Source organism: Thunnus albacares, chromosome 3 (assembly GCF_914725855.1).
Source record: "Thunnus albacares chromosome 3, fThuAlb1.1, whole genome shotgun sequence".
NCBI lineage: Eukaryota > Metazoa > Chordata > Actinopteri > Scombriformes > Scombridae > Thunnus > Thunnus albacares.
In genome coordinates, this window is record NC_058108.1 from 6,990,672 (window position 1) to 7,018,671 (window position 28,000).

The following is a 28,000-nucleotide window of genomic DNA, read 5'->3' on the forward strand; positions in this document are numbered from 1 at the left end:
TTTGAATGATTTTTTATAGATCCATAACCACAAATCCTTGCACAGGTTTAGTGACAGGCCAGAGCATTATTATTATATTAAAGCTCAGGAACCTGAAGATGGTAAAACACATTGTTGCTTTGTCCAAAAATCACATTCACACTAACTCTGTAATAATACATGTTACTTATCCAGTCACTTCATGCTTTTGACTCCATTCAAATTGAGAGCATTTGACTACTTAATAGCCTTAACTTTTGTAAATGAGCTCAGAAAAAGGTCCTATTATTTGTGATTGTTAATGTTAACCCACTTGACTATAAAGGTTCTGCAAAATAGGATACTAACCATTAACAGTTATGTGTATGCATGTAGCCTATTAATTTATGTTTTAGCCTATTATTGGTGGAATATTAATGCATAAAAAAATTCTATGCATTGTGTGTGCACATTAACAACACATTGTGGCCACCTCTAGACATCCCTTTTGCACCCCTGGGCCACCCCAGTTAAAAATTCCTAGAACCACCCCTGCTGCTGAAAAGACTACATAAACGAACAATAGTTTCTCCTTCTTTACTCAGAGTGTAAACTTCTCAAATACATCCATACATGTTAGAGGACAAAGCCAATCCAAAAATAGTATGACACAGTATTTACTGCATCATTTCCTGCTTTTTCTCTATTTCTATAATTAACCTGTAATAAACCTCTCGATACTGCCTGAGGAAGAGCGCCAAGCTTGAAACACGTTGCAATCTAGAGTATCTGCTGATCCATGACAGTAATCATTACTTTTCTATATTTATATAAGACACAGACGATGGAAATAAGATTAAATTTTAATCAACATAGTATAACATTCAACTTTTACATCACTTATATCTCGTAGCAGTTGAAGTTTTACACAAAACAACAGCTAATTTTAAAAGAACATTTTATTTCCTTGAGTTTCACTTCTGCTGACATCCAAAGACTTCGTACTGATTGACCATCTCCTCCATGCCCACACAGGCTGCTCTGTGTTCCATAGTTTGACACTCTGCATTCGTAGGCCAGTACTCAATCCAGGTTCTCTCACCGAGCACATACTGATACCTGAGGAGAGCAAAGTAAAAATCATATTGTATGTTCATGTGGTCAGCTACCTGTAGTGCTCTAGATTTAAATTTTTGGATTGAAATATAAACAGATGAAAAAGCACGACTCCTTCCTCTCCATAAAAAGCTAATTTAGCAACAAACTAAGCTGCACATGACAGGCAAACCTGATTTTGTGTATGTTTTGGTAATAGAAAGCGGTGAAACAGTTTAATAGAGACCAAACTTACGATTGCCTCTCATCATCTCTGTGAATATCTTTGGATGTGCCCATGATAAGGAAGGTTTTGTCACGCTTCAGATCTAAAGCCTCTCTGCAATGTGGATAACTGAGGAACGTGCGCAGGGAACCCTCAGGACCCACATCAGAACTTCCTGTAATTACAATGCAGGAGAAGAGACAGAAAATGATTAAAGGATTAAATGCATAACTAAAGGTGCAGTATGAAACATAACTATTGTATTCTCACATCTTCCAAGTGGAACTATACTTAAAGCAACAGTTTGACATTTTTGGAAAATGTGCTCATTCGCTTCCTGGTGACTCAGATAAGAAGAATGATAACACAATTATATACAGTAAGTACAGTGAATATGAAGCTACAGCAGCAGCCAGCCAAGTAAGCTTGGTTAGCCTGGCTGTGTCCAAAATCTGCCTACTAGCACCTCTAAATTTCTAATTAACGCATGTCTCATTTGTTTAATCTGTTCCAAAATTTAAGTGTGAAAGCAATGATTCATCATTTTATGGGGGGGTTGTGTACCAGACTATTTCTTGACCAGGACCAGTAACTTCCTGCAGTCTCCGCTAGTTACCTGCCAATGCAAGCTAAACTGTCCAGCTGCTGGCTGTAGCTTTCTGAGAGTGGTATCAATCATCTAATCTCACTCTTGGCAAGAAAGTAATTTCCTAAATATTCCCCAAAATGTCAAACTAAAATATCTAAGGTAGTGGCAAAAAATGTCACCTATTTTCAGGCACTTTTGTTTTGTTTTGAAGGTTCAAAGCAGATAAATACCCACCTTCCTTGATGACTTCCAGTATCCGCATTGTATAAATGTCGGTGGACAAAATGTCCTCAAAGTTTTCCACTCTCACTTTGTAAACTGAGGACAGACAAGATGCAGATGTTAGCTCACATACTTACTTCCTTGATCTCTCATTAACACAAATGCAGTCCATTTACATTTTCTTACCAAAATCAATTGTGCCGGTCGGTGTAGTCTCACATAACTTAGCTGTGCGCTGATTGTTGTTGATTTTACCCTTCTTCTGCATACTGCAGTTCTCTGGAAACAGACAATGGGCACAAAACAAATACACAACTTAGGACCTGATTAAATAAGCACATGTGCATATGTGTGGATAAGTTGATGGGTGAGTGCAGCTGTAATCAAAGTCACAACTTAATTTTGTAAGCTCTGAGTACTGCTCTGATCCTATAGGATCCAGCAGGTGCTTGCTGATAACTACAGTACTGTGCAAAGGTTTCAAGCACTTTACATGTTAAGATTCTTATCCACACATATTTCCATCTGGGAGGCAAATGAACAGTCCCAAATTCAACCTGCAGCATGACAATGACTCCAAACATACAGCCAGAGTCACAAAGAGCTATCCTCAGTGAAAAGAGTCCTGCAACAGATGGTATGGTCCCCATGGAGCCCCGATTTTTTCACTAGTGCCTAAAACTTTTGTATAGTATTGTATGTTATCATCTGGTGATTTACGGTAAACAAATTCTGGGACCATCTCCTTTGCCAGATCTTAAAGGGGCACTTTACTGATTTTATGCATATTTACCCATCTGAGGTGTTCTACTCAGCTTGTGAAAACACGTCATCAAGGTTTGACCATTCTTTTTAGCCATATTAGCAATGTCTGTCAGTTGGTCCACTACTTTGGTTCAGACTGAAATATTCCAACTATTGAATGGATTGCCATGAAATTTGGTACAGACATTAATGTTTCCCTCAGAATGAATTGTAATCAGTTTGGTGATCCCCATCTGTCTAAGCTATACTTTGTGTTTTAGTGCTTATTAGCAAATATTAATACTAAATCGTTTACAGACAAAGCAGAATGATCACCCCCCCCAAACCATTGATCAAGATATGCTTTACGTCTTTGAAGCACATTGTTCGTGTTGTGTTTATGTGTTTCTTTTAGAAGAATTTTAGGTGTATGGTTTGCTTAGGTATGCCTGCTGTAGACAGATTTTATCATCCGTGAGACTTCATCCTGCTTACCTTCAGCACATGTGCATTCATTTTTGGTACAGAGCCTCAAAAGCTGTCCAGCTCTTCTCTCCGGATGGTAGAATTTCACACAACGTGTCTCTGCAATGAGAAAGAAAGATATTGAAAAAATATTTTGTGCTGATTGCTGTACATCACAAAATAATCATAAAATACTAAAATCTAATAATGTCTGCTTATCCATTCTGTTAATTACTTTGAATATTTATCAGCAGCAAAGAAAAAATCATGAAACTCATAGAGGCAGCATACAGTATAAGTGTCTTTGAGACTCACGTTCATAGTATTCATAGACAGACACAGCAGCTGGTTGTAAGACACCCACTTTCAGCTTCTGATGGATCCTAAAAGCAATCTCCTCTACACGTTCACGAGAAACCTATGGAGAGGTGTAAGACAGAGGTGAGACAGAGATAAATAGAGAAAGAACAAGGCAGAGAGAAAAGGGGTAGAGGGAGGTAATACTGATGCCTTGCCTTGTCTAGGTAGATGATGAGTGAGCCTCTTTCTGACAGGACATTGTTCATCTCATATTTTGCAATGGTGCGGGCACGTCCTTTGGACAACTACACACACAAACATACACACAAACATGATTAGACAACTTTCTAGACCATAAAACACATCTCTATATGGGTATGTGCATATCTGTAAAGACTCTTACTAAATCGAGGTCTTTTGTGTTAACGGTGAAGCCAGTTAGCAAGCCAATATCCAAGATTGACATGGTTGCATCACGCTCTGGGTCCTTAAAGCTGAACACAGAAAATGGACAGAATATTTTAAAAAACAGAATAAAACAGATAGAGAGAATGAAAGTGAGAATGTGAAGCTTTAATAAATATCCTTACAAGGCCACCATGAGCTGTTTTTTTTCACAGACAGTGGGCTCCCTTAAAGGGCTATATGGCTATATTTTATATAGCACTTTTATCCTATATTTTAGCTTAACTCATTTACCTGTCAGACAGATTTTGTTTACTTTAGTTAATCATTGGTTAGGTGGCGTATTGAAAGTTCCTGTTGGTGGACTCTCTACCCACACTATGTTCTAAAATGTTAATGAGAGCAGAAGTAGAGAAGAGTGCGCAGTGAGTGAGAAATTCTTTGGATATTAAAAAGTGTAAAAAGTTAATAAATGTGTAATGTGTGTCTTGAGGACAGCAGACAAGTGGAATGACAGAGTGAACAATCCAGGGACCTGCGTGCCGTAGGTTAACTATTCTTTTGTAACGTCTCGTGAGTTAATTTTTCTGCTAAGCTAGTGTAGCTAACTCCTGTAGTTGGCATGAGACAGTCAACATGTGGTTCTGCAGGGAGAGTGTGTATGTGCAATGCAGAATTGTGTGAGCAACATCTATTATATTTTACTGCTGTGAGATATTAGTGTTGACCTTAAGTTAAAGGGAAATTTCTGTGGTGTTTACTCTGAATGAAAAACCTGAGATGTAAAATGTTGCTCACGAGTACTTTTCCACTGTGTCATAATGGTGTTAATGTGCATAACAGAATAACAATCCTAGTTTCATACTGCTAGTGTGATAAACAATTTTATTTGTGCATAAGGATATAACATAGAAGTGAAAGCACTTAGCTAAATGTTACTTCTATTATAAAAACATAAGGTGTGTAAGAAATGAATACTGTGTACTCCACCTCAGTCCATGGTTAAAAAAAGAATAAATTCATGTGAAATGTTATTTCTAAAATGTTAAAATGGTTAAAATGTGTAATCATAATTCATGATTGATGTTAAAAAGAGGAGAAACACGGTTCATAAAAGATATTGTACAGTTAAAACTACTGAACTAATTGTTATTATGTTGTAGTGGGATATTGAGAGTTTAATGATGTGTTGATTCACCATAGCCACAGATAATGGAGACATGACCGAGAGTAATTGCCCTGTTGTCATACAGGCTAGGTTTTTGAGACGCCCTGAAGATACCGTGCCTTGGACCTTGGATTCTGAATTTGCTCCTTGATGAAGAAGATGGCAAGCCACTATTTGTACTTCATCTACCCGGAGGAAGACACCTTTCCTTCATCCCCTTATGTGGTGGTGTGGTGGGACTGTATTACAAGGCCTGCGATCCCTTTGCTTTTATTACTGGGTGCACCCAGAACTATAAACTGACCTCAGAACTACCAGATCCAAAACTGGCTGAACCTGACCTAAACACTGAATAGACTGACTACAACTAAGGACTGATGAAACTTGAACATAACAAAGAACTGAACTTTGTTACACCATAAGGGACATTGCTTTAGAGGAACTAAAGACGTCTACTGTACATGGTTTATTAAAATTGGTTATTAAAGTTGAATTGGTTTAAGTTTTGTCTGTTATTGGTTTTAACAGTATATTTATCTGCTGAAATATTGAGGAGAAATATGGGTTTCGTATAGGTTGTAGGAGTATTAGTACTTTTAGAAGTGAGTTGCTGAGCAAGTGAGGCTGTGATGAGATGTCTCAGCCCAGAATGATCATTTGGCTTTGGGTCACAGATGTGCAGAGGTCCATTTGGGCTTTTGCTGGCTTCTTGTAAAACAACGTGCCAGTGGGGATACAGGCTTGAGTCTTTTGTGATCTTTTGGTTAAATGCAGAATAAACTTTCCTGATTACACTTTGTGTTTACTCTGGCTTGAAAGAAACTTCAAATAAAAGACTATGAAAATATGAAAATGCAAGGCTTAATCTTAAAAAGATCGATAACTGAACGTGTTTTAAAAAGGTTTAAAATATGCGCTTACTTAGAAAAAGGAAAGAGAAGTCTTAAAGGGGTAGTTTCTTACTCATGAGGAGGAGGCCAGCTCAAAGAAAAATCTCTGTGAGGCTATTTTATGAGTTTGGACAAGAGTAGAGTAGTTTTGAATGTTTTTTTTAAACTGAACTAAGCTGAATTACTGATGAATATTCAATTTCTTTGTTCTCAGGAGACTTCAGGTGTGGCTGGTGTCTGCAGCCTGCATTTTCGAAAATAAGTGAACTTTTGGAAAAGTCTAATTTTGTGTTTTTACATGCAAAAATCACACTTCAAGTCACTATGACCAAGTATTTCACATTAAAGTTGTAAACACATTCTTTTTATAACGTTCAAGTATTTCATAATATTTTCTGATTAATAACGATCCTGCTGTAAAATAGTGAATAAAAGAGTTAAACCAGCAATTCTGTGAGGTTAGCACAACATTCAGAAACAAATATACATTCAACATAGTTATTTCATTACTTCTGTAACAAAGCATTCAAGGTGACTTCCTAGCTAATGTGCTAATCAATATATGATTAAAGTTAACACTTATTTTCAAGTAATATTGCATAGACTATGTAAACACCAACAAGTGAGATTATTCAAACCTATACTTCTAACCTTATCAAAAAGATGACAATATTATGAAATATAAGATGACCAACTTTTTCAACATCTCACCAATATAACATAGTGCACTTATCAAAGTTACATCATTCTTTATGAATTTTTAAGATAAACAATTTGACAGGGCCCATATACTGATTAAATGGCTAATTTCACAGTTATTAAGGTTTGGAATATAATAGGAGTTCATTTTGCAGTCTTGCAAAGGAATGTTCCTCTTGAGTTTTATAACCTTGGGATTGTGTAGATAAAAGGGTCTGTGTCCCATTTAAGGTAGGGTTTTTTGTTTTTTCTGTGGTCTAAGTGACCTTAGGGTCAGTTTTATGCTTTTACTTCAGGCAATAATTTCAGGATGTTCAGTCAGAAATGGTCTCTTAGGAGGTCTTTCTAAGTGTGTTGAGCATCATTGATCAACCTCCACTTAGAGGGTTACAAAGGTCAGTTCTGCAGGCCGAGGGTGTACTCTTACCAACTTTGGAATCCAGGTAAGTCTGTCTCTTCCTCTTAGGAATCAAAGATTAGTTTAACACAATTAAAGAACAAGCGGTTGTCAAGGCCTGCTGTGAAACTGGTTCATTGTACCTGAAGAAGGTAAAAAATAAGTTTTTCTTTTGTAAAAAAATGCCACTTTTAGCTGTATCATTTTATTTTCTTACAAAAGAAAAGTTTCAATGTAATCAATGTAAGTTTACTTATCTTCAACCCCGCCCTACGAACTTAGACACTGGTCCAGTATCATTTAACTACCCTGTGGTCATTAGGCGTAGGGTAGGCGCAGGGGTTACATAACCAAGCGTCCTCAGTGGTTTTGCCATAATCTGTGTCCATTATGAGATTGGCCAGCAGCTGTCCTATGATGACATCATTGATGACTTTGCTGCTAAAACATCTAGTTTTGAAGATGATGATGATGTTAACAATGCTAAGCTAAGTCCCTGAAATTAAAATAAGTTTTTTATGTGTAAACAGCAGCATTTGGTCCCATTTATATGCATATGGAATATGATGCAGCGATGGAATATGATCCAAAATGCTAGAAATGGCCCTTGACTGCAGGCAATTAAAATTATGGTAAAACTGAGAGGAGAGAAATAGAAACAGAGCAGGGAAGAAGTGAAATATTGAAGGACCATAGCTTGTTAGAAAATGTTCTGTATAAAGCCATGTTACTGAAACACAAGTCAGTGTTACGTCTTGATTGTACTCACAAAACTCCTATTTTCAGCTTGTATATCTTCTCATCATCTTCCATTTTCTCTGGAGGAGCAAACAGTAGATGTAGTATTTAGTTTATTAGTATTTTACATAGTTTTTCTCATTAAAGAAAAAAACTTAAGGAACACAAAAAGCAACAAATAAAGACTAATATATAAAGTGGAAGAGACAGAATTACCTGGGAGGAGCTCCACAGACAGGTTAAACTGTTGACAGTCACTCTCCTTTTCTTTAGGCAGAGCGTAATACAGTGACACCATCTGTCACATAGACAAAAGTGCATTTAAATATTGCATTCATTGTGATAAATGAAATTAAATAATCTGGAATTCCAAAGGGACACATCAATACACAACAGATGATCCAAACAAAAATATTATCTTTTACTTACTGTCAGCGTTGCTTCTCCGGTGCCCTGGGCAGTCACTTTCACATCCTGGTTTATATTATTGATCTGTTGGGATTTAAATATGCACACAAACACACGCACGGGTCAGCGGGGGAAACACACACAGAAAGCAGAATGCACGATGGTATGATATGTGTGTTTGTGCATGATGTGTGTGTGTCTCACTTTAGATGTTCTGGTGGCATAGTGGTTCTCCTTGTTGAAGTTGAACTGGTCAGGCTTTGACTTGCCTGGCAATAGGATGTCGACATTCAGATCATACTCTGGTTCTTGTGCATTTGTCCAGTACTCAGCTACAGCCTGATACACTATTATGGTAGCCTGGAGGGAAAAAGAGTGGGTGGGGGGTTCAACGAAACTTGAGCCCATTTGACCTTAAAAAAAAGTGCAGTTGATGCACAAATAGTGGTATATGAATATACAGTATCAAGATTGACAGAAATGTCTGTGTTACCTGAGTTGATCCATAGCCTCCGCCCACTTTCTGCTGTTTGTTGAACCATCTCACAATAGGTCTGGCATCCTCAAAGGCCTTTATTAACAGAAGGCAAGAAAAGGGTTGAAATCTGTTTGATTGACTGTGTATTTGATTTTTTAAATCTTAATTCTGTTATGGTTATACTTTAAATTATTTCCTGTCAGTTTCTAAAGCCTACCATAGATTGTTAGATTACCAAATCAATTTTTCCTATTATTATGACACAGTCATCTTGCTGAGACTCGAAACTTGTCTGATAGAATCAATCAATCACAATAAAGTGTCTGCTTCATTTTTACATTTGACATTACTGAGAGACATATTTCACTGACTTTGGTTTCCAGTCATGGAAATGCCTCTCTTCACCAACCATCTGCCCTTTACGTGAGCTAATAAGAATAATGACTCTCTTGTATGTTTTCTGTAACATGACGTGCTGGTGAAACACACATAACTGGGACGTACTCACCTCGGCCTTGACCAAAGCCAGAAGGGCATAAGCTGTGGCTTCTAGGGTGTACACACGTCCCTTGGGAACAGGCCAGTGGGATAACTCTGAAGGAGACACAGACAAATATTTCTTATTGTTATGCTGTATCTGTAAAAAGCTTAATCGACTATTAAATTCCCAATCCCTAATCTTAAAATGTCTAACCTAATCTGTGAAAAATTAAATAAAAAATCTGACTGATGAGGCTGATACTGACATTGATATTTGAAAGTTAAAATATCAGATATTTATCTTTTAACATTAACACCTAACATAACCAAACATTTCTGATAAAGATTGATTAAAATTTCAAAATTCTTATATTCGTACTGAGCAGCACACTTTTGAACAGTGGCGGATTGTAACTAAGTACATTTACTCAAGTATTGTCTATAAATACACATTTGAGGTACTTGTACTTTACTTGAATATTTCCATTTTATGCTACTTTGTATTTCTACTTAATGTTGTTGTTTTTATTATTGAATTATTACTATTATTTTACTTCACTACAATTATTTGCCTCTAATAGTTACTGGTTGCTTTTAGATTAAGATTTCACATAAAATATTATATTTTGATATTCTAACTGTTGTTTCAGTTGTCTGCTCTTTTCTGTTTAAAATTTGGTATGCATTTTGTGTGAAAGGTGCTATGAAATAAAGTTTATTACTATTATTATTATCATAAAGAAACATATGATTTTATGATGACACTTATATAATATGATGCAGTACTATGACTATTAATCTATGATGAGATAAACTACAACATTAAAATGTTCTTACATGTATTTGTTAGTGATAAAAACAAACAGTATAATATAGGCTACCAATAAAATATAACACTCTAAAAGAAGCCAGTCTGCATTATGGATACTTTTACTTTTGATAGTTGGAGTGTATTTAGCTGATAATACTTCTGTACTTTTACTTAAATAACATTTTCAACTCAGGACTATTACATGTAATGGAATATTTTTAGACAACAGTATTTCTAGGATCTGAATACTTCTTCCACCACTGCTTTTGAATGTCTTGAACAATGTTGAAAAATAACATTTGTTCTGGTGGACAATCCATGTAAATGAGATACTGTTTCTTAATTAGCTAAGATATATTGTTGGTATTTCTCTACTGCAGTTTTTATTGTCTAATGTATTCACTGATACTGATATTCCTGTATCTGTGATGAAGTAAAATCATCAGATTATTTTGGCCATGTCAATGTCCATCTATAGATGCTGTTTCTGAATATGATAAACAATATTGTTGTGTGACAACACCTGGAGAAACAAATTTATGGGAGTAGAGGATCTGCCGGTTCAGTTTGCCTTCATTGGCCAGGGCATATGATGTCATGGCAACAGCATATGGGTTGGTGAGGCTAGGCAGACGCTTTTCCAGGTAGGCAACAGCTTTGTCTATACTGCCTGGCAGACTCTGGACAGTAGGAGAAGATGAAGGAAGGAGGAAGAAGAGAATGGGAGAACAGGCAGACAGTAAAAATGAACACAAAAGGCTTTAAAATGGGGGAGAAGACAGCAACTCATTCATTTTCAATAACCACTCTGTATGTTAGAGCAGTATTTGAACCTGAGACAAGTCTGGATTGTTCCCTCTCTTACCATCTTCTTTGCCTTATGAGCCATACTGAGCCTAGTTACTGAGTTACTGAGTTGGTTACTGTTGGGGTGTGGGGTAATGATGTTATGCATAAACACAAGAGGAATTTCAAAGGAATTTCTCTAGTCCTGTTAAAAGTGAAACACTGTTACACAGTTATGTTGCAACAAAATAAGTCTGATTTTACTGTTTTTTAAAGGTGCCTTCAGACAGCAAGTAGTTGTTGCTGCCGCCTCCTTTGATTTCAGTGTAAAAGTGATGTGTTGCCAAGGCTGGAGCAACAAGGAGAAGAAGGGCAGCTGCCGCTCTTTTGAATGTGCACAGATCTTTGGTAACTTTGGTGACGCTTTAGATTACAGCCCACAACGTACAGCTTAATTACTCCGTAGTTACAGTGTAATCTTTTTTACTAATGGTGTACCAGTACAGTGCATACCAATACATATACGTAGGTACAGGGGAACAAGATGTGACGCTATGGAATAAGGGGGCAACATCTTTGGTACTTATAAAGAACTTAAACTGTAGTTACTTTTTAACTGCTGGGTACCTATTCTATTAGAGTACCTATTCTTCTACAGAGTTAGAGTTCATTATGGTTCAGCTTTTCCAACTTGCTGCCGTGGCTTGCCGTGTGACCATAGCAACCACAGAAACCACAGTTAGGGAAGAGCATTGGGAAACAATACAGGAGTTGATTTTACTGGCATCAGAGTTTCCTGAATGGTACACCTATACACTTGGTTGATATTAGCAGCCTGTGGTGTAGCCTACAGGTTGGAAGGATCGGAGGCAGCTGGGAGCCATTGTGGCTGCATTCTGCCCTGCCGACTCAAAACACAGAATATCAATGTTGTTTGTTTGAAAGCAACTTAATGAAACTAGGACTAACTAGGTCTATAGCAAACGTTAGATTAATTATCTACTTTGCCTCAGCTGATAAATTTGCTAGCTTGCAAAACTGATGGTCACTGGCTAGAAATGCTTTTGCCTGCTTTTATCTACCTCTGTCTTATATTTAAAACTTTCTCCAAATTTTCAATCTGTCACTGTTACTATTAAGTGCATTATCCACCTGTTGTACATTTTCAATTTGTGCATAAAGAACCCTGAAATTTTGAAAAAGAGTTTTTACATTTGGCTGAGGTGGAAAAGATGATATATTGATAAAATCAAAATGCAACAAAGTACAATAGAAACCTGAAGCATGTGACTTAAATGTCATTTAAGCTTCATTGAAGAAACTACAAATACCATGTAGACAGATGAGGAGACTATACCGTTCCCCAGATTAATACATGAGACAAATATAAATGTAATATGTCCATCACATTTCCACATGGTTTTCCATTGTTTGAGGTTTGACTAGCGTTCTTTCAGTTACGTCAGCTTGTTGCACCCTCATCTTCTGCAATGGTTTCATAGCACCAAACTGGAGAATTAGCACCAGTAACTTTGTATCTTGATGTGCCCGATTCCTAACATTTGAAGTCAACAGTAGTTGATGAAAACATGCATTAAGTCATGCATTCTCATTTTCTTTAGCCAATTTTCTGGAAACATGATTAAAATTTGTGCTACACTGAGTATTGTAAACCACATATGTGCCATGCAAGAATGGAAAGCAGTAACAGTAACTAGGGGAGCAGGGATTAGCTAGCGGTCTATTGCTTAATGGTGGTTCAGTGACTGCAGAAAGCTTGCTTTTGCTTATCATTAATTTGTAGTCAGTGAATGAAAAAATAAAACTGGTGAGGAAAAAAGATGTTTGCAGGTGAGGTACTCACATTCACTGTGGCAGCACATAGTGTGCGTGACTCCTGCATAGCAATGAGGCAGAAGGCCGTCATGGAGGCATCTGAATCTGTGCCACGCACATCACCCTACACACACAGACACACAGTTGTCAGAACCATCATCAATATCAACAGCATGAACATCTCTTTGTTTATATACTGTAAGATCATAGTGATGTGATTGTTTTTGTCTCAGTAGCTATTTTTTAGCATCAATTAAAGACTGATGTAACTGAAATCATTGCACGCACAATCATCTCTCCATGGATCACTTTTCCAATTTCTCTAAACAGGCCATCAGGTTGTTGTGCGTTGAGAATTAGAAACTTGACAGCATCACAGATCTTATCTTTTTCCACTGCCACCAGACCGTTGGCCATGGCAAAAACCTTGGCAACATATGCTGTCAGCCTTAGAGAGGAGAGGAGAGGGTGTAAAAGTTTAGTTAAATTTATTTTCACATGAGATACACCCATCCTCACAACGTTGGAATCTAAGTTAAGTAGGATGAGCAAACATTTACATATGTGATTATGAATGTTTTGATGCCTCACCACGTGCTACTTTGATAATTGGGCCAAACAGCAAAAGAACCATCCTTCTTACGGTAAGTCAGCTGCTTCTGGTAGCCTGGACACAAACAAAACCCACAACCTTTTCACTGACTGCCATTTAATTAATCTTATCCAATGTATGACAATTTGAGAAGTCTTGTTAAAGTGTGATCCCCATTTAACGTGTATAAGGTCATGTTTTTTTCTGCAATTTATAGCATCTTTCAAATAATTTTGATGGATGTAAAAAAAAAGTAAGACAATCCTAGTGAAAACTGCTGTAGTCTATGTGTTGCATTCATTCAACCCATATTCTGAATGTTCCTGGCCAGGATCTGTGGGGCAGGAGCAGCATGCATTGCTGTCTACCACTGTCTTTTTTGATATCACTTCTGCCAGTCAGTAATGTAGAAATCCGATAGATAGAGGTTTTTGTGCTAATTGTTGTATCTATGTGTGCCTACCGGTTTTGATGTGTTGCAGAGCTTCGCCACGTTTCTGAAGGCCAATGGTTTCCCACTGGTTGGTTTTATCCAAATATGTGGTTGCAATGACAGGCAGGGTCATGTAGATCATGTTCTGCTCTCCACAGCCTGAGGGCTGGACAATCAGACTACCCATTGACGTCCCACTAATGGCGCTCTCCACCAGATGACTTACTTGCTCTCTCCCTGCATGCACACACATACACAGAAACCATAACATTATAGATCAACTGGGAGAAACAACCAAACAAACATGTAAAGGTCCCGCACAACCAGTCATTGCCAATGAGAAGCAACAACAGTAACAGTTTACACCAGTGCAGTTTTTTGTTTGCCCATACAACATTATATCTCACCTGTCACAGAGATCTGTGTGCTAGTAGGTGTGTCTGGAACCAAATCCTTCTTAGGAATTGCACTGTTGATAATTTCTTCTTGTTTACCACCTAAAGGGACGCACCATGGTCAAGTTGGAGGAAGAAAATATGATATTACTAAATTATTTCGTTGCTCCTATATTGCAGCCATTTAATGGGTAATCTCATCACACAAACCTTTAGGGTCCAAAATTATAATTTGAGGAGATTTAATCAGTACGCCTTCAGGCTGGAGAAACGACAGGACAAACATCAGAGAAAATATTTTTGAGTAAACTTTATAGGCTGGTGTGTAGGAAAATACAACATGGCTTCCTTGTTCAAATATTGCTCTATCTTTCTTAGTCTGTTTTTCTTATTTTCAGTTGCATTTAAAAAGACTGATATACAGAAAACAAGAGTCTTCTAAACATGCATCAAAGTTAAGCCCCAAAAGATGAGTGTTTCCCTTTAATGACAATAAGTAACATGACTTTGATCTCAATCAAGTGGCTAAATAGGGCAACTGTACAAACTGATTGTAACTGGTTGAAAGCCTCTTACCACCACCCGCAGTGGTTTCATGATTCCATCATGAAGTGATGAGTCTTTAACAGCTGCTTTGACCTCAATTGGGTATTGTCCATCCTTCATGGGAATAATGATAAAGGGTACAGCTCGTGTCGTGTCGGGCCCAATTTTAACCTCCTGACGATACTTTCCACGCTTAGAGGCTGAACTGCACACATGGTCTGCCTCAATCAGATCCACGCGCACCTTGAAAACAAGACAAAGATGGAGAGAGAAACTGAGGTATGTGCAGTTGATTGAAGATGAGGATCCCCTCCCTGAGTAGAAGATTCTGAAATACTGTATGTTGATTCTTCTGAGCATCTACATATAATTTCTTATCACTTTCAACACTGTGTTTCCTTATCTATAGAATAACAACAACATTATTTTTTTCTTAAAGGACCAGTGTGTAGGATTTAGTGTCATCTAGTGGTGAGGTTGCAGATCACAACTAGTTGAATACCCCTCCCCCTCCAAGTGTGTAGGAACACCTATGGTGGACACGAAACTCGCAAAAAAACACAAAAGGCCCTCTCTAGAGCCAGTGTTTGGTTTGTCTATTCTGGGCTACTGCAGAAAAAAAATGGCAGTCTCTGTGGAGGAGGACCTGCTTTCTATGTAGATATATTGCTAAGCCTGTTCTGCTACTTACCACTAAATTCTACACACTGCACCTTTAAAAAGGGATTTGCATGATTATTGATGATAATAATGATCAGTATCAGTTTAAGTCAGTTAATGATTCCATCCCCATTTGAAGAAAATATCATTTTTTAAACTGTTTCCTAAAAGATCAATTTGATCTTAAGAATGGAAAGGCACACAGCAAATATTGCAGTGAGACATCACAGTTATCATAGACTGGAGAAAGGATTGCTTCTTGCTTTACTTTCATTTATTATCTCTCATGTTGTATATCAGTCCAATATTTACTATTGTTTTTGCTCTTCTGTTTGCAAACTCTCCAGAAAAATATCATGGTCTCATCGGCTTGCTGAATGTCCTGAAACACCGGAGCAGAGTAACATAGACTTACTGTGTGATGGTCTGGGGTGTAGTTGTGGAGAATTGCCTTAACTTCTACCTGCTCTCCACGAACAGCAGAGTAAGGCAGCCTGAGATCAATGAAGAAATCCTTCCGGACAATTACCTCTAACGGATCGCCAACACAGATTCCTTAAAGATGGGAGGGATTAAAAGAAACACAACAAAACAAGGGATGACAGAAAAGGAAAAACAAGTGTGAGGGATGGAGAGGCAGTACAATAGAGGGCTTTTGGCTTTAAGATTAAAGAGGCACAATTAAAGCACAAGACAGATTTTAGTCACTGATATCCTCACCATTGGTTCTTGACAGACTAATGCCAGTGAATTCCCAGGTTGTGATTGAGTCTTGCAAAGGGACATTTCTCTGATGGAATGTTTTTTCACTGAAACATAGAAAATTGTAATCAGGTTGACAGGTAAAAGGTCATTTTAAACTCAAGTGGTGTCATGAAATTAGTTATCAGTATATTTGTATGTTTTTTATAGATGTCAGTTGACTCACCAATCAGGTGTTTGTGGAGGGCAAGCAGGCAGTGTGATATCTAACCACAGCCAACTTTCAGGGAACTTGGTGCGAGAAATAATCTCGTTGCTGTCCATGTAACTGTCATCTTCCTCACCTGATGAATACATTTAAAAAGGTTACTATTTTTAACTGGGAGACAGTGATTCTTTTCTAACTTTCTCTATAACCATGGAAAGTAACCACCCAGGGCTTTTCTCCCATCCCTCGTCCCTGTCTCTTACTGCGAGCCAGTTGTAGGCTGTCATGCTTCATCTCAGCTTGCTGTCTTTCCAGCTCTTTGCAGCAGTGCAGAAAGGCCTCGACACAGGCTGTACCATCAGTGATGTACTCGCTGCGCACCTCACAGGTGTAAGAGAGGGGGGTGTCCCTCATGCCATCCAAACAACAGTCACGTTGCAGTTCTTCTTTATATAGCTTCACTGGAAAGAAGGAGGAGAAGCAGAGGTGAGAAGGTATAGAGAGCAAGAAGAGGGGTGACGTACAACTGGACAGTTATTTAAAATGTAAATACATTTGAAAATAGGGAAAATAGAGATATGAATTGTGTTTCTATCTTTCCATTGATAGACAGAATTGCAAAGACAAATATTGTTTGTAACTACAAACATTTTGGAGAGTCCAAGCTGTGTGGCACAGGGGACTGGATATGTGTTTATTGGATAGTTTCAGCTGTGGTTCTTACCTAAGCTGGTTGTGACATCTGTTATAGTAGTGGCTCGTCTCCTCCTGCTGGGGGCCGGACATTTCAATTCTGGAAACGCAACACAGACTAAATCTTTAAAGGAACCCAACAAGGTTAAATGTAGACTTGAGTTCTGCATGGTGTCTGTGACGTGATGCTATTAAAATCAGAGTGAGGTCATTTAGCTTGTTGGACAAAGGGACAGGGTGTAGGTGTGAGAACAATGAATCTACAATTGCATATATCATTTGTTGGACTGTTATATAATAAAACATATACATATACATATACAAACACAACAGCACATTACATACACCCACGATGTCAATTAGAAATTAATGATGTAAACTTGTCAAATTAAAAGCAAGACTACCTGAGAAGACCATAGATGAAGTTTAGACTCACAGAACTGATTAGTCGTTAGTAGATTTTTCAATTTGGCCTTCAATGTATTGATTGAACTGCAGTTCTTCATATCATCAGGTAGGGCATTCCACTGAGTTGTGGCTTTCACAGAGAAAGCTGACTGTCCAAATGCAGTGTGACTAAATGGTACAATCTTGTATAGAGGATATTCTAGAGGATCTAATAGAATTTACTGAGCTAGTGTACACAAAGTCACATGGTGGAGAAGGGGCCAAACCATTTAAAATTTTATAAACTAGGCACAAATTTGAGAATAATCTAAAATTCTCAAAGCTCAGTAAATTGTATTTCTCCAGTACACTACAGTGATGGAAATGCATTGGCTTTTGAATTTTTAGAGTTTGTTTGTATAAGAAACTTATGATTGTTTCTCCAGCTTGCCCCCAACATGTGATGCAATAAGACATATGGGAAAGAATCATAGCATGCATAAATATCTTGGCTGTGTCCAAAGAGAGACAGTTTCTAACATGTCTGAAATTTGCTAAGTTGTACTTTATGATTTTAACTGTTTTTTAACATGTTTCTTAAAGTTCAAGATATTTAAAATCAGTAACTATGTCAATCTTTTCACCTTTGATGAAAATATCAGGAGGTATATTAGGTAATATTATGAGGTTGTAGCATGGTTTTAGAGAAAAACATACCTTTTGTCTTGTTTACATTTAGACTCAGACATGATTGATCAAGCCAATGTGTGATCCTTCCCAATACAATTGTTAGCTTAGCAGCAGCTAACTCAGCTGTTTTTGCAGGTGTGTACACAATGGTGTCATCTGCATACATTTGTAGTTCTACATCATGACACTGTTGTGGGAGATCATTAATATATAGGCTAAATAATAGGGGACCTAACACAGACCTTTGTGGAACACCTATTGTGCACTTCATGTTACTGGACAGTGTGTCACCAACTTTAAGACATTGTATCCTATTAGATAAATATGAAGACGTCCATGCCAGTGCTCTAGATGTGAAGTTAAATTTAGAGAGTTTCGATATCAAAACATCATGATTGACTGAGTCAAATGCCTTATGCAGATCTAAAATTACAGCACCAACTACTCCTCCTTTGTTGAGTCTTGATTTAATTTGCTCTATCAAGTGCAAGGTAGCAGTTTCAGTGGAATGATTTGCTCTAAAGCCAAATTGCATACAATGTAGACCAAAACTGCTTGTATTAAGAAATGTTGTCAGTTGTTTAATGACAACTTTCTCAGCAATCTTTGAGAGTACTAACAGTATACTTATTGGTCTGTAGTTACTGGCTTCAAGGCGGTCTCCAGATTCAAAAATAGGCGTGACAATAGCACATTTCCAGTCATCTGAAAGGAGCTGTGTTTAAAAGATAAGTTAATTAAATTAAATGTTAGTTAATAATTTTCTCACTTTCCCTAGTGGTATTTGGCAGGTAGTTTTGGAGATAAGATATCTGTTGCTGATTTTTTGCAAATTTTGTTAGTTGTGCTGAGAGCATTAAAAAATGACATTAAAAAAAAAACTTACTACAGAGTCCCTGAAACCATCTGCATGGCAAGATACCTTATCTTGGTTGACCTCCAGTGCTTTAACTTCTTGATTTCAACAATAAAGTGAAATCAATCAGATACAACAAAAGGGAAATATAATGTAATTTGGGTGAACCAACCATGTGAAGAGCAACTTAACACCACTTGAAAATCATGTCTTTGCTGACCTCTAGTGGTTTAAGTTTTTCTCTTGCTGCAGCGATGCACAGGTATACTCAATGACCCAGTGACATCACTGTTGGGTGTGGCTAAAGGTGCGCATTTCTGACCACACCCAAGCTGGGTTTGGTTGGGAATGGATGAATGAGATAAGTAGGAGGAGGGAAAACAATGAGACTACATATTAAGTAGTATCACCTTGTCTGTAGGGGGTCCCAGAAGCGGAGCTGGACTCGAATAACAGCCCAGCATCGTAGAACACACTCATGCTGTCCTTCCCTCCACCTGGTGTGCAGCCTGTGTCGTACTTCTCTACTTGGTCCCACACCTGTGCAGCAAAATACAAACACACAAGGGTTAAATTAAACGGACATATCAGTAAACTCACATGACAAATTGCATGCCAAAAATCTGCTGCATGACAATATCATCCTACTGGATATTATTTGAAAGCACAGACTAACACACTTGTACACTTTGTATCTATTTTTAGAGAGTATTTATCTGTACCTTAGAAATACTGAAAAGGGAACATGTGTACAAGTTATTTATGTCTTAAACCTAGATTTTTCAATGAATCCCCTTTCAAATAGTTTGGAAAATACAGATAGAATAAAGAAATTGCCTTTTTCTGGGTGAGGCGGTGCTTGTTGTTTAGGACGTAGACGCCTTTGTCAACTGCCACCAGTCCCACTACGGCCCCTGGGTCTCCTGTGACCTTAAGACCAAACATCCTGCGAGGCTCATAGGTTGGAGCAGGTCTCGATGATTCCAGCTTCAGCTAGATGTGAACAGAAGGACAATGAAGGAAACATGCAGATTTGCATTTGTTAAAGCAGTTACATAAAAATATATCCTAGAACTTAAATCAGCTTGACTGTGGGTGGATTTTTCATTAGTTTAACTACTTCAATGTTGTGTGCCTCACCGAGCCCATGCAGGAGTCCTTGATATCCACCCAAACAGAGTCTGATACCACTTCATTGTCAACTGTATGGTAGTAGGCTACGATGCGGAATGATGGCAGCATCTCTTTGGTGATGGGAAATGACAGGGAAATCAGTATTTGTCCTTTTGACTTGTGACGGCCATGTTTCACCAGCTGACCTCTGCTCAGGATCTGAGGGCACAGATTTGAACATCAGCACTCAGCCAACATGTGTGTACATATTGGCACAAGACACAAACACTCAAGCATGTGCACAAACACACAAACATGCACAGGTATAAAACATTTCTCACCAGGTATGTGATGTCTTTCTCTTGAGTTTGCTGCCTGTTGAGGTTGAGGTTGATTTTCAAGTTGTCCCCTAATTCCATCTCAGCTGTATCCACCCCTACAAAAATTACATTTTGTGATTATTGCTAGACACAGAGGAGATCTTGGCACTTAGGCAGCACTGCCACTGCCATCCACATCTTCTTTTAAAACCTCATGTTGTTTCAGGATGCTTCTTACCTATGTGGATGTAGTTTTTGTTTTTGGTAGTATATGGGAGAGCTACCATGGTGGCTGATGCTTGCCTTTCAGGTGGAATACGAGGATTTTTGGTCTTTGCCTGCATTTGAACACACACATAAGTAAGTGTACATGCACTGTTAAATAAATATATGCACATGAAAAGTCTCAGGTCTATCCTATCCAATATTGTCCTTGACTAGCGTACCTCAGCCTAGAAAAAGTAAAAACAATTAAAGAAATAGAAAAAAGATTTGTATCCTTAGATAAACATCAGTTGACAGAACAGAAAAGGACCTACAGATAATAGAGTGACACTGTATAATAAAGGCCGGTCATCGTTGCCAAATTCGTTTTTGAGCTTGCAAACGATACGGCTTTGTCCTATTTGAGGGCTGTTTTAAATTTTGCCATTTAATTGTGTTAATAAAAACTGTTCTTTTTTCTCTCCTGAGTTAAGGCACTTTTAACTGACATCCAGCATTAACTGACCCTACAACTCAACTAGTATTAAGAACACCACTAACTTCACAAATAAACCTGTGCCTGGCTTTTTGTCAGTCATCTCCCCAATGAGTTTTGCCACCAGGGGGCAGAAAAACATGAACATACACAGCCTCCTGTATTACTAGCTTATATATTTATAATGATGATAATGATGATAATGTTGATCAACTTTCATATCCAGCAGAAACAGAACCACATTAGCCTTCATTTGGAGTTACATTTCTGGCCACCTGACGAATGTGAACCTAATATTTGTTCTCCTTTTAGCTTAAAAGTTGCAGATTTAAGCCTCCGTTTGCCAAACCTGGCTGTAATGCAAAAGGGTAAAGACTTTCAAAACATTTTGGAGACTTACAGTGATCGTCAGTCTTGGAGCCTGTTCCTCTGTATTGATGGTAACCCTGGCCATGCCATTGGATGCAGTGACGCCGCGCACCTGGCCTGGGTCGACCATCACATCAACACGATGTGCTGGAGTCTCATCAGGATTCAGAACTTCAACCTGCCACCCAAGACACAAACAGCTGAACAATCAGAAAAGATCTAACTATTATTGTTATTTAATGACATATTATTAATGGTAACCTGATGCTATTAGATTACTTTGGCTGCAAACTGCACAAGCTGGGCACTAAATATTATGACTTAATATATAGTGACCCTGTGTGTTTATGTGTGAATTTCTACTGTGTAAAGATCTGTTTTGCATCATAATGATCCAGACAAATTGAATCATTGCACTAATCAGTTACAGTTTTATGGAGATTTAGGGAGCATTAAACAGCATGTGGCTTTTGAAAAAAAAAAGAAGAAAGAAAACAATAATTGATGGTATGAAAGTTGGGTTCAAACTGTGACTGTATTTCAGCAGTGAAATGTTTTCTGGAAAGTGTTTATTTAAAGTAGAATTATTTACCGCAACATCAAAGGACATTCCTGGTTTGAAATATTTGGGTGTTTTCTTGAAGTGGATGGTGTAAGGTGATGTGACAATCTGGATGCCTCTCAACTCTGCCTCCACCATTTCACTACCTGTGAGATGATGCAGAAACACAAACACATGCACACAAAAAGTATTTTTACACATTTTTGCTTCATTCATGATTAATCGATACAGAAACAATGTAAATCCATTCAATTTCTGACATACTTATCCTGATATGGCATTTTTATTTTCTTTCTTTCTCTTTCTTGTGTTGGAAATTTTAGACGTTACTGATGGTTAATTTGAACCCTGTTGTGCTGCTAAATCATATGATTCCCACATGATCAAACGTACTGAACAGGCAGAAACACAGTCTCTCTTTCTTACCGCTCTCTGTCAGCACGCTGACAGCTACAAATATGGACTTCCCCACCAGCTCATTGATGTTTGGGAAGGTCTGTGTGATGTGCTCTCTCTTCAATATGGCCTGTCCAAGACCTTTCTCGACCTAATGTGACATAATACAGAAATGCATCTTGAAATACAGTCAGTGGACAGTTGATAGGAATTTTGTTGGGTGTGTAAATTCTTATGTTAATCTGGCTTAATTCTGAACTTGAATACCTCTCTCTGAATATAACAATTATAACTGACATATGGACAACAGTAAAATCCCAGACATTTTTCATGTTCTGCAGTCTTGCAGATTTTGTAGCACTGGTAAAGGCCAGATTTGAGTTTATATGCTTGTGTATATGAGAGATTAGACACACCTAGTATGACAGATAGAGATGCGGCAAAAGTATTAGTATGCACTCACCGGCACTCTCTGAAGAGAGCTGGGAAAGCTGTTCTTTTGACCCTCCTGCACAACCCCAAACACCACGTAGGCTGTCCCATCCACGTCTACACCAAACAGATACCTAAAGCCACAAGAGAAGGACACATTTTAATCAATCAAATAAAACAGGAGAGAGTTAGAATAGGAACTATTACAAAGAGAATAGTCAAAACACCTTTTACTTTGTCGTCCAATCTAATCTACCAATCAAACTCATTCTCCAAATCCACAAAACAAAAACCTGCACCTACTTAGCTTTAATGTCGACGGTGAAGTCTTTGCTGTCCACATAGAAGAAAGCGGTAAGAGGCATCAGTTTAACCTCAAAACTTGGCAGCACTGAAAAATTGAAAACATTTTATTAGATGTCCAATCAGGTAAAGAGTAAGTTGTATAGGTTTTTAAATGACAGTCCAAGTAAAGAAGGACTCACCGTATTCTTTGACTTCAAACTCTGCAGAGAAGCTCTGCTGTGGGTTGCTGTGGAACCTGGTAACCACTTTCCACAGTCCGGGACTTAACACACACACACACACACACACACACACACACACACACACACACACACACACACACACACACAAGGACAAATACTTCAATAATCAAGCAAAAGATTAAAATATTAGTAGTAATAGTCCAAACCTCAGATTCAAGTTATTTATGTCTTATACAAGTTGAGATATGAACAAATGAGCTGCTGCAACACACTTTTAGTGTCCTACATTCACGTTGGCCGACAAACTACACAATTGTTAGAAAGGTACCTTTGTTTTACCCCTGTTTATACTGATTATTTAATAGGATTAACTGTGCTATGATTCATTTACAATAAATATTCAGATTGAAATAGGCTGGATATGATAAATTACCATACAATTAAAAGGAATAGTTTTGGGAAACAAACATAATTGCCTTCTGATGGAGAGTTACATGAGAAGATTGATACTTTACCACTCTCATATCTGTACACTAAATATAAAGTTAAAGCCAGCAGCTGGTTAGCTTTGCTTAAAAGACTGGAAACAAGGGAAACAACTAGCCTGGCACAGTCCATAGATAACAAAATTCACATGTTCACTAGCTCACTAATTAACATGTTATATCTCATGTGTTTTGTTTGTACAATAACCTAAGTATGAAAACAATAATTTGCCTGGGGGGTTGATCATTGGGCCAGAGCATTTCTTGGCTCCACGCAATAACTTCCTGGAGTCTGCGCTGGTTACCTGTCAATTGCTAACTTTTTACTTTCAGACTTAAGCCAGACTAGCTGTTTCACCCTGTTTCCAGTCCAAATTTTTACATGTTAAAAATGTTAAATTCCCCACTAACACCTACCAACCACAACAGAATGTACAGTAGTGCAATTAAAGTAAAATAAAATACAAACCTGACAATTTCAGCCAGTTTGAAATGTCCAGAGTGGATGCCTGATTCCAGAGAAACTGGATCAAGTGGCATAATGACGCCTTCAGGGGTCTAAAAATATGCAAAATTGAACAATCATTAAAAATGAGCCTTGTCAGTTTACACATTTATTGAAATCATACTATATTTTCAACAAGTCCTTTGTTTACTGTCCATAAATCTGATCAGTCCTTGGACACTGTCTTAAACATTTCTTAATTTTTTTTTGTCTACCTCTCAGGGAGAGGCTGCAACACAACCACTAGAGGGAGACATTTATTTTTATGGGTGGGACGTGTGTCAGAAGAGATGAAACAAAGGAATACAAAGGTCATTCAGGTGTTTAAGAAGCATGCAGACACAAAGTGGAAAGTATGAAAATGATCTCACCTACAGTTGAACAGTGACAGCTCATTACAATATTTAATTGAATTCTGTGCTCATCAAAGATAAAATACATTACCACAATCTCAATGGCAATAGAAGTATCAGCTTGGGTTGCGTCATCTCTCTCTACTGGCTCCATATTGGGCGTCACTGCAAACATCCTGTAATAAACTGAGAGACAGAGAAGAGGTCATGGTGTATCTATTTTGAGTTTTCACTTTATTATTCCACTTATGTGACAAGAAGAGTTCATTTTATTGTAGTTTATCATGCAGTCACTCTTGAAAAATGAGAGATGTGCTAGTCAAACTGTGATGCTCTCAGATATGATGAGGATTTTTAGGAAGGGAGTATGAGGGGGAGTATTTGCTTTCTGGCAGCTGTTTGTATTCTCTATTTATTAAATATTTTTCATGTGTTTTTTTCTTTTTTCATTGTTTGTTAATGTGTATTTATCTCTTGCTTTAAAGACCTCCTTAAAAATGATAGTTCATCTTTAGAAGTCTATTCTTGAATTTTGATATCGATATTGTACATTATCAACACCAGTAAAGAATAAATGCTTTCAAAATGTCCTTTATGAACACTAAAGAAGTAGTTCATAATGTTTATTGTTCAATTTTGCAGCAGCTTAATACATTTTACCTTCTGACATAGATTGGGTGATATATTTTCTAGGGAGATACCTTAGCATACCAACAGATATTTTCACAAGGGTAGACGTTGTATTTCTCAGCAGTGATGCGAACTCACCTGTGCTGTCAGGGGTGTAGAGGGTCTTGTCGGTCTGGATGAAGATGTAGCCAGACTGGAAGGAGACTAAGACGATTTTCTCCAGCAGACGGTCAGGGAACTGAGCTTGCAGGTACACATACTGCTTCACGTTAGGATCCTTACTGAAGTCCCCAGCAGGGATCTGAAACCAGAGACATAAACATTATGTGAGCAGCAGAATCGATATGTCATGAGCATTTATAGATGCTAAATCTATTGTTTGTGGTCTTAATAGAGAAAATGATTTCTACAAATTAGGTGATGAATGCAGGCAAAATACAAAAAGTCAAGTATTGTGTAAGAGTAACATACAGTATACAGTACATTCAGTATTTATTTTACCGTAATTTGTCCGAATCTCTGGAAGCCGCTTGCTCCACTTAGGGTCACAGATGTGGTTGCCAGCCTTTTGGTTTTGGTTGGATGGTTCATCACTTTGATTTCGACCCTGATGTCACCTCCGGTGCAATCTTGACACTCCACAAAGATGTTTTCTGCTGTTCCTACCCGCAACAAGTTGGGGGCAGTCATCACTTGTCTGCAGAGCAGTGGGGACAGAGAGAGAGACAGTATCACTGCACTGAATCACACCGCTGCTCAGGATGCACTGACTTACTGACAAACATGGTCTTTTTAATTGTAAGGCACTATAACCCCCACACACATGCTAATGACAATGAGGTTTGTCACTATTTAAACACAAGATTTACTGCTGTAACCCTTAGCCACATGTTAATGCCTTAGTGTGGACATTTTCTTACAATATTTATTTCATTTAAAGGACTTTTACAGACTTAAAGAGGTAGAAATGTCCAGAATTTCACATAGTTTACATATTTTCCCTTTCTTATTTCTTTAATTGTCTTATGACCCCTCAGGTTTAATTTGGAACCACTGCTTTGCAGCCTGAGGATCATCTGATCTAGCATGGACTTCACACACAATGAGTAATCTATTTATTATCTTAACTAAAATCCAGCACTGGATCAATAGAACTGTTTGCTGTGTGTGGTGTAATGCATCACTGTGCAAACTCAGAACAAATGTGGGCCAACTTGCTGGCATCATTTGAAAGACCACATTACCTTGACTTATGAAACTGTAAACTGGTCCACTCACCATTTTGTAAGACACAAATGAAATTAGAACTGTGTTAAACCAATACGTGCACAATACGTCCTTCGTATCCATACACTTTTTAAATAAATTATAAATGTAGAGAACCACTGATCTTGTTGTTGTGCTCCTTACAGTTTCACCACAACAATTTGAATATCAGGAAGCTGAGTAAACAAACTGTATATTTTGTATTCTTTTGTTTTGTCTGTGTTAATTAAATCTCAGGAAGAGTGTATGAAGGTAAGCCAGGTCTACTTACAATGGAGCTCCATCAGCCAGAGAAGACAAGGAGGCAAAGGCCAGAGAGGCCAGCAGCCACAGTGGAGTTCTACACATCCTCCTACCCGATCCTGATCTGCTGTCAATGAAGACTCTAGCTGCAGCACTCTTCTTTTATCCCCCCACAACTCTTCCTGTCTTCACTACTGTCTCATCCGTCCCCTTCTCAAAGGTTTCTGTACACATGTGTAAACACAAACACACACATGATTTCCCAGCAACAGTTGAGAAACGGTTCAGTTCTGATAAACATTGAAGGGTAAATAGAAAAAATCAATGAGGGTTTACATGCTTGACTAACTTCTGAACACTGTTGAGTAAACAGTTCTTTGCAGAATTAAATAAAAACAGCAATTTAACATTTCTGATGTACATTTTCTAATATGATTCCCTTGTTTTTTTCTTGCTTGTAAAATGTAGTCACCTATGGTTATTCTCAACCTGCTGAATAAGTATATTTCCACATAAACATATTGAACATGCACAAACACACAGACAACTGTTGAGGTAAAAGTCTATCTGGCAGGGTTTTTTGAGTTGCAGCACCAAGGAATTTTCTCCAATGACAATCTGATTCAAATAATTGTGATCTATCATTTTAATGTTTATTTCTTTCTTGAATTATATGATAATATATTTTTAAATAATTTAGATAATACTATCACTCAGTGGACTTAATGATTTGCATGTTGTATATACAAAAATGTCAACCATCAGAGATTTTGCCTGTTTATACAAAGGCATCTACCCCTTTAATTTGGTTGGTTGTATAAAGCCAATGAGGGCAATGTGGTAAATTAATGAGTGGGACTGCTTCATGTAAATTCTGGGTTTTTCTTTCATGTTGACGTGTCAGGTATTTAATTTGCTGAATTTGCCAAAAACAGACATATATCTCAGGTATTTTATCCATGAATTTCATATATTACAACTCTTTCATCTCTATTGATTGCAACAAAATATATTTTGTCAGGAAATTGGACTTGAGACATTTTTTTATTAACATTTACATTAAAGAACATATATAAACAAAAGTAGTATATAGGAGCAAAAAGTGTTTATGTTTAGTATTGAGGTTGCAGTGGGTGGTGGTGCTGGTGTACTGGAGTGCATTATATTGAATGGTGTCCCTAATATTTTGTCCACTCCAATAACATACATGGGAGGGACTAAATATTAGGAACACTTTTCAATATAAAGCACTGAGGTACACCACTACCACCCACTACAACT

The 28,000-nt window shown here is 37.7% G+C and overlaps 1 protein-coding gene and 1 long non-coding RNA gene across 2 annotated transcripts; one reads left to right on the top strand and one right to left on the bottom strand.

Annotated features, from left to right (window-relative positions):
- Window positions 1–809: 809 nt before the first annotated feature.
- On the bottom strand, window positions 810–27,991 carry LOC122978936 (complement C3-like). The gene is made up of 43 exons (XM_044346030.1): window positions 26,748–27,991; window positions 25,712–25,907; window positions 25,349–25,511; window positions 24,672–24,766; window positions 24,192–24,280; window positions 23,235–23,317; window positions 23,053–23,140; window positions 22,781–22,883; window positions 22,348–22,468; window positions 21,952–22,067; window positions 21,391–21,537; window positions 20,529–20,628; window positions 20,312–20,406; window positions 19,998–20,189; window positions 19,695–19,850; window positions 19,268–19,397; window positions 16,956–17,024; window positions 16,495–16,692; window positions 16,250–16,367; window positions 16,042–16,130; window positions 15,737–15,876; window positions 14,692–14,904; window positions 14,326–14,377; window positions 14,128–14,217; window positions 13,751–13,957; window positions 13,287–13,362; window positions 12,984–13,143; window positions 12,724–12,819; window positions 10,597–10,753; window positions 9,291–9,376; window positions 8,798–8,875; window positions 8,509–8,664; window positions 8,326–8,388; window positions 8,113–8,194; window positions 7,928–7,976; window positions 4,003–4,093; window positions 3,815–3,904; window positions 3,615–3,717; window positions 3,330–3,419; window positions 2,277–2,369; window positions 2,103–2,186; window positions 1,310–1,454; window positions 810–1,077 (listed from the first exon to the last, which is right to left on the bottom strand). Exons 1-43 carry the CDS (start codon window positions 26,822–26,824, stop codon window positions 933–935), a joined length of 4,971 nt encoding a protein of 1,656 aa, XP_044201965.1. The 5' UTR covers window positions 26,825–27,991; the 3' UTR covers window positions 810–932.
- Window positions 4,100–5,674, top strand: LOC122978939. The gene is made up of 2 exons (XR_006402775.1): window positions 4,100–4,548; window positions 5,258–5,674. It is a non-coding gene; the product is annotated as an uncharacterized LOC122978939 (long non-coding RNA).
- Window positions 27,992–28,000: the final 9 nt, after the last annotated feature.

What these genes read in the sequence shown, in the direction of transcription:
- LOC122978936 (XM_044346030.1), bottom strand. Translation starts at nt 26,824, where the DNA reads ATGTGTAGAACTCCACTGTGGCTGCTGGCCTCTCTGGCCTTTGCCTCC. An exon ending in GCTCTCTTCAGAGAGTGCCG is followed by an intron (nt 22,469 to 22,780) that starts GTGAGTGCATAC and finishes ATGTCACATTAG; the next exon opens with GTCGAGAAAGGTCTTGGACA. An exon ending in GAATGTCCTTTGATGTTGCG is followed by an intron (nt 21,538 to 21,951) that starts GTAAATAATTCT and finishes CTTGGGTGGCAG; the next exon opens with GTTGAAGTTCTGAATCCTGA.